Source organism: Trichechus manatus, unplaced genomic scaffold, assembly GCF_000243295.1.
Source record: "Trichechus manatus latirostris isolate Lorelei unplaced genomic scaffold, TriManLat1.0 scaffold00030, whole genome shotgun sequence".
Classification (NCBI taxonomy): domain Eukaryota; kingdom Metazoa; phylum Chordata; class Mammalia; order Sirenia; family Trichechidae; genus Trichechus; species Trichechus manatus.
The window spans coordinates 9,397,839-9,404,496 of NW_004443966.1; the positions used below are offsets into that span (position 1 = coordinate 9,397,839).

The 6,658-nt window shown below is 38.0% G+C and overlaps 1 protein-coding gene across 4 annotated transcripts in view; it reads right to left on the bottom strand.

The window, feature by feature from the left end:
- Nucleotides 1-6,658, bottom strand: part of HERC1 (HECT and RLD domain containing E3 ubiquitin protein ligase family member 1) — a 196,323-nt gene that overhangs the window by 109,912 nt on the left and 79,753 nt on the right. For all 4 annotated transcript variants that reach the window (XM_004374646.2, XM_023729707.1, XM_023729706.1 and 1 more), the window contains exons 14-15: nucleotides 1,339-1,464; nucleotides 117-338 (exon numbers count right to left, since the gene is read on the bottom strand). In XM_004374646.2, the coding sequence (XP_004374703.1) occupies nucleotides 117-338; nucleotides 1,339-1,464 (348 nt within the window). The remainder of the gene's footprint in view (nucleotides 1-116; nucleotides 339-1,338; nucleotides 1,465-6,658) is intronic.

Genomic DNA, 6,658 nt, shown 5'->3' on the forward strand with positions numbered 1-6,658 from the left:
GCTTCATTTATGTCATAAGGGTTTAAATGTAAAAATACCTTGACCTGAAGATATCCTCACTCCCTCCATAAAAACAGCTTTACTCTTTTTTACTACAGTGAAAAAGAACAACTTACTGTATAAAATCCTAAGTTTCTTAAGAGAGTCTTCATCAGAATTTCAGCCAGGTGGGTATCTGGATAGCAGCCCTGAGTGCCGTAAGGCTGATCTGACAGGTTTCCATAGCCAGTACACACAGAAGAGAGCTCAGCAGCATCAGAGGGCGAGCTATAGCCAAGTAAGGAGGCTACGTGGGTATGATCTTGCAGACTTGTCAGAATGATATCCAGCTGCATTCTCTAAAGAAAAATATTTCCACTGATGAAACAGGAACAAGTAAATAATTAGCTTAAAATGCACTAAGAAAGAAAGAAAAAGGGATCCCAGAAAAAAAAAACTATAGTAATGATGCTGACTAATCCACTTAATATTCTGATAAACAATAATCTTTTAGGAAGTGTGTAATTATAAGAAAAACTATCCAATTTACGCCATTCAGGAAAATGCAACTTACTCTCAATCCTAATGACCCAAAGTTTTTATTCCATTCTTCATTACAATATCTAAAAGTCTAAGCTAAAATGGCATGCTGTGCATATAATTTTAGCACTGTAAGTAGGGAAGAGTTTGAAATGTAAACAGATAAATTATAGCATACATTCTTCTACAGAATTACCAAACACAACTATTTATTCTAACATCTAAAATAAATTACTTGAAATCTAAACTACTGCAAAATACTCATTGGAAGGCATCTGTGAATATTCTATCGCCAGTAATAAGCACCACTTTTCTCTTCAAATCTATAGCTCTACAATTCATTGTTTTACTCAGTTGAGCAGAATGTACTTAAAATGTACATAAGATATTAGACATAGACAGAATAAGCATACTCATTTGATATTTGTTCATAACAGTCTTTTTTTTTTTTTTTTAACTTTTTGTATATGCAATTTTAGGCAAAGTTCTGGGCAGAGAACCAACAGTTGCACATGCCCTTGATTTCAACCCAGCACACTACAAATAAACCAAAGAGTCTCTGGTTTGACACCGTAAGCAACATTAGAAAAATTAATCATAACTTTAATAAATAGCTGCAAATCATTTAATAAATTATCACTTACTTCACCCAGAGTGATGAGAAATCTAGGAACTCCCTCAGCATATAACATTAAATAACTAGGATTTAACAGACCCAGCAAGTCAAGTATTATGCCATGAACACATGGGAATCAATCAGCTTTATTTCCACTTTTTTGTGATATTACTGGTTTACTTAGAAACCATTCAAGGGCTTACCTGTCCTTTAGATAAGCTTTCCCATCTGTCAGGTCCTTGGGGTAAAAGAGAATGAAGTAATTCCATCCGTTCTCGTAATGGAGGTAATAGCATGGTTGCTCCCACTGACAGAGTTTCAATTACCACCTAATATCAAAAAAGAGGAGTGAATTTATTGGCTTGGTTCTTATCTTGTTCATAAAGACACATGAACAACAAATCCTCTGACTATTAGGCTCACAGAAGTCTAGAGAAGGTGGCATGTGAAAAAAGACAGCATGCAAGTCCTTCTTTGGATGTCTTTAAGAAGACTAGGATAAATATTTTATATTTGCCTCTAAATAGCTAATCATTATCCAAAAAATATTTAGCGTTGTGTCTACAGGTTCTGTGCAAAGTACTGCGGATACAGAAATTAAGAAGACAGACAAAGACCTTGCTTTCATGAAGCATACTCTGAATAAGTAATTACAGATGTGAAGGGAGTCTGCCTGAGCACACCCACAGAAGGGTAATTAATATGGCCCAGCAAAATTTTGCTGAAGATCATTCAAAAGCAGCTGCAGCAGTATAAAGACAGGGAACTGCCAGAAATTCAAGCCAGATTTAGAAGAGGATGTGGAACCAGGGATATCATTGCTGATGTCAGATGGATCCTGGCTGAAAGCAGGGAATACCAGTAAGATGTCTACCTGTGTTTTATTAACTATGCTAAGGCATTCGACTGTGTGCATCATAACAAATCATGGATAACACTGCAGGGAATGGGAATTCTGGAACACCTAATTGTGCTCATGAGGAATCTGTACATGGATCAAGAGGCAGTCATTTTAAAAGAACAAGGGGATATTGCATGCTTTAAACTCAGGAAAGGTGTGTGTCAAGGTTGTATCCTTTCACCATACCTATTCAATCTGTATGCTGAGCAAATAATTCGAGAAGCTGGACTATATGAAAAACAGGGCATCAGGATTCGAGGGAGACTCATTAACAACCTGTGTTATGCAGATGACACAGTCTTGCTTGCTGAAAGTGAAGAGGACTTAAAGCACTTACTGATGAAGATCAAAGACCACAGCCTTCAGTACGGATTACACCTCAACATAAAGAAAACAAAAATCCTCACAACTGGACCAATAAGCAACATCATGATAAACGGACAAAAGATTGAGATTGTCAAGGATTTCATTTTACTTGGATCCACAATCAACACCCATGGAAGCAGCAGTCAAGAAATCAAAAGACGCACTGCATTGGACAAATCTGCTATAAAAGACATCTTTAAAGTTTCAACAAAGCAAACATGTCACCTTGAAGACTAAGGTGCGCCTCACCCAAGCCATGTTGTTTTCAATCGCCTCATAAGCATGCAAAAGCTGGACAATGAATAAGGAAGACCGAAGAAGAACTGATACCTTTGAATTGTGGTGTTGGCAAAGAATATATTGAATATACCATGGACTGCCAAAAGAACAAACAAATCTGTCTTGGAAGAAGTACAACCAGAATGCTCCTTAGAAGCAAGGATGGCGAGACTACATCTCAAATACTTTTGATATAAATTATCAGGAGGGATCAGTCCCTGGAGAAGGACATCATGCTTGGTAAAGTAGAGAGGGTCAGCAAAAAAGACGAAGACCCTCAACGTGATGGATTGACACAGTGGCTGCAACAATGAGCTCAAGCATAGCAATAACTGTGAGAATGGCGCAGGACCAGGTAGTATTCCATTCTGTTGTACACAGGGTCGCTATGAGTCATAACCGACTCAACAGCATCTAACAACAACAGCAAGGGCTGATGGTGGCGCAATGTTCAAGTGCTTGGCTGCTAATTGAGACGTTCGAACTCATCAGCCATCCTCGGAAGAAAAGACCTGGCAATCTGCTCCTGTAAAGATTACAGCACAGGAAGCCCTACGGAGCACTTCTGCTCTGTCCTACAGGGTCACCAGGAGTCTGAATCAACTCTATGGCTCAATCAACTCAATGGCACATAACAACAAAAAAGGCTGATGGAAGGTGTCCCTGAGGATTCAGCATGTAAACTAAGGCTAAAAGAATGAGCAAGATTTAGCCAGATCAAGGTCCAGATAGTAGGAACAACATACGGAATAGCTGTATTATCTTAGGCCTTGTAACTTTCTTATCAGTGAAATGAGCATGCTGAACTAGATAAACTCCACAGTGTTTTCCACTGTTAATACTCAATTTTTTTATGTCAGTGTTTCTAATTCTCTGAATTACTAAAACAAGTGAAAAAAATTCAAGTACGGAATAAGAATTAATCATCCCTCCTTCAAAAATCATGTGGCCTCTAACACATTTAAGAATTAGAAGAACCATTAATGACTTCCTCAGGATTACTATGATTAAACTAAATTTTAGCTGTGGAAACTTAACAAAAGTGACTAAGGAGTAAGGACTGAATATATGTACTCCCTTTTCAAAGGCCCATCTAAAAGGATAGTGAAGAGGGACAAAGGGATTACAGAAAAGAACACAGAAAGAGAGAGGAGAGGGTGAAACAGCTGAAAGCAACAGATAAGGGGTATTAAAAAAACAAAAAGTTGCTGTCAAGTCAATCCTAACTCCGTGTGTTTTCAGAGTAGAAATGTGCTCCATCTCCAAAAACTTCAGGAAAAAATTTAGTATCTTCAAAAAGAGAGGATAAGAAACCAGAGGAGGAAACTACGAAAAAGGAACACTGAAAGAACACGGGCTTTCAACGGCCGGGTCTGTTGGAAGAAGGCTGTCAGGCCTTTCTCCCGACGTGCCTCTGTGTGGGTTGAAACCGCCAACCTTTCGAGTTAGTAGCTGAGCACTTAGCCACTTGCATCACCCAGGGACTCAAAGGGGTTGTTGCTAGGTGCTGTCAAATTGATTCTGACTCAAAGCAACTCCATGTGACAGAGAAGAACTGCCCCATAGGGTTTTCTAGGCTGTAATCTTTACAGGGAAACCCTGGCAGTACAGTGGTTAACAGCTACAGCTACTAACCAAAAGGCTGGCAGTTCAAATACACCAAGCACTCCTTGGAAACCCTATGGGGCAGTTCTGCTCTGTCCTATAGGGTCACTATGAGTCGGAATTGACTTGATGGCAATGGGTTTGTTTTTTTGTTTTTTTGTTTTTTTAATCTTTACAGAAGCAGATTACCAGGTCTTTCTCCTGTGGAGTCGCTGGTCCGGTTTGAACTGCCAACCTTTCAGTTAGCAGCTGAGCGTGTAGCCATTGCATCACCAGGGCACCTTGGATAAGGGGCAACCGACTTTAAAAGACCTGAAAAGATTGTATTCTGAGCCAGAAGTGAGAAAAGCCAAGAAAAAATTGATTTATACTGTAGAAATCCTAAATGCTCAGGTACCTCTGCAACAGAGAACAAAGGAGGGGCTCAACACAGGATGGGCTGAAAACCAGCTGACAGGAGGATACCAAACTGAAAAGAAAAAGTGTCCATTCTGAATGGTGAGACTCCCAAGCTCTTTTCCCCACCGGAAGATTGTCACCCAGGTTCAATACCTTGGAGACAGCATATTAGAAGAGACTTCTTTTGGGGAATTAACCAGCACAAAAGAAAAGAACTTAAGGGGCAGATATCAAGGGTTCCCCACATAAAGAGCCCAGGCAGACTGACCTAGTTAAGTTAACAAACCTGACCCACGTGCACAGCCTTTTAGTGTCAGTCTTAAACATGACTGGACATCGGAAGCTCACGAAATTTCAGGAAAGACTTTATTGTGAAAGATGGAGGCTAAAACTTACAAATAAAATCTAAACCGGAAAAAACAACTATGTAGGGAGAAAAAAACTTTAATATCTTGAAAAAGATAGGATAAGAAACCAGAACAGGAGATTTTTAAAAACAAACAAAGAACAAGAAGAGTTCTTACAAATTAAAAATATGATCAAAGAGATAAAAACCTCAACAGAAGAGCTGGAAGATAAAATTAAATTTCCCATAAAGTAAAAAAAAAAGGGGGGGAGCGGTGCGGGATGGGGGGACAAAAAACCAAGATGGGAAACAGGAAAGAAAATTAAGAGGACTGGTTCAGGAGGCCCAGTACGCAAACAATAAAGAGTTTCAGAAAATGAAAACAATGGAAAGGAAATCAACAAAATACTTTCTTAAAACTAAAGGGTATGAGTTTTCAAATTAAAAGAGTCCACACGAGTATCCAGCACAATGGATAAAACTAGACCCACATCACTTCACATCTTTGTGAAATGTGAGAGCTTAAAAGAGAAATAGACTTGATAGAAACATCCAGAGAGAGAAAACCAGATTTCCATACAAAGAGTCAAAAATTAGAATGGCATTAATTTTCTAAGCAACAACACTGAAAGCTAGAAGACAATGAAGCAATGACTTCACAATTCTTACAGAAAAATTATTTTCAATTTAGAATTCTATGCTAAACTACTGGTGAGGCTATTTGATTACCAAACTATTTAAATGTAAGTATATTCTCAAAGAATAAATTTTCTGTCTTCTTCCAGAAATTACTAAAGGATGTAGAAACCACCTTAACCAAGTGATCAAGGTCAATATCAACAGTAATAAGACATCTAAATATCATGAATTCCATGATATAACACACCAAGAACACAACATCAGTTCTGTGGTATTCTTGCCAAAAATGCATAAACTCAGTCCACTCATGAGAAAATAAGACAAATGGAGAGACATTCCACAAAATAACTGACCAGTACTCATAAAAAATGTGAAGGTCATGAAAACAACAAAGACTGAGGAACTGTTAGAGGCTGCAGGAGAGAAATAATTAAATGCAATGCAGGTCATGGGTAGGATCCTGGCACAGAACAAGGACGGTAGTGGAAACTGATATAAAATTCAAATAAGGTATTTAGTTTACAGCATTTAACCAAGGTTAATTTCCTGGTCTTTAATAATTATATTAAAAAAAAAAAGAAAGAAAGAAATTTAATGAAGAGCCAAGGAAAATGGTGGAAAAACACACAAGAAACAGATAAATTATTAGAAGTCTCAGGGGTAAGGAAAAAGGAATAGAAATAGCCCTAAACACAAACAGCCCTATACACATCCCAGGATAATCTACTCCCAGAGTCAGGACTCTCCTAAAATGGAGTGGCTACCAAGGAGACTCAAGGAATAAACAGACAATTCTGAAGACAGTACTTTAAAGCTCACTTTTCCTTCCATTATTCAGGTACTTTTCAACCTTTTTTAAATCTTGCACCACCTCATTTCTGATAAATATTAAATTCTAACAACTATTACTCACCTCCAGGTTCATAGTCCTCCTACCCTCACCCCAAGTGATATATATATATATATATATATATATATATATATATAT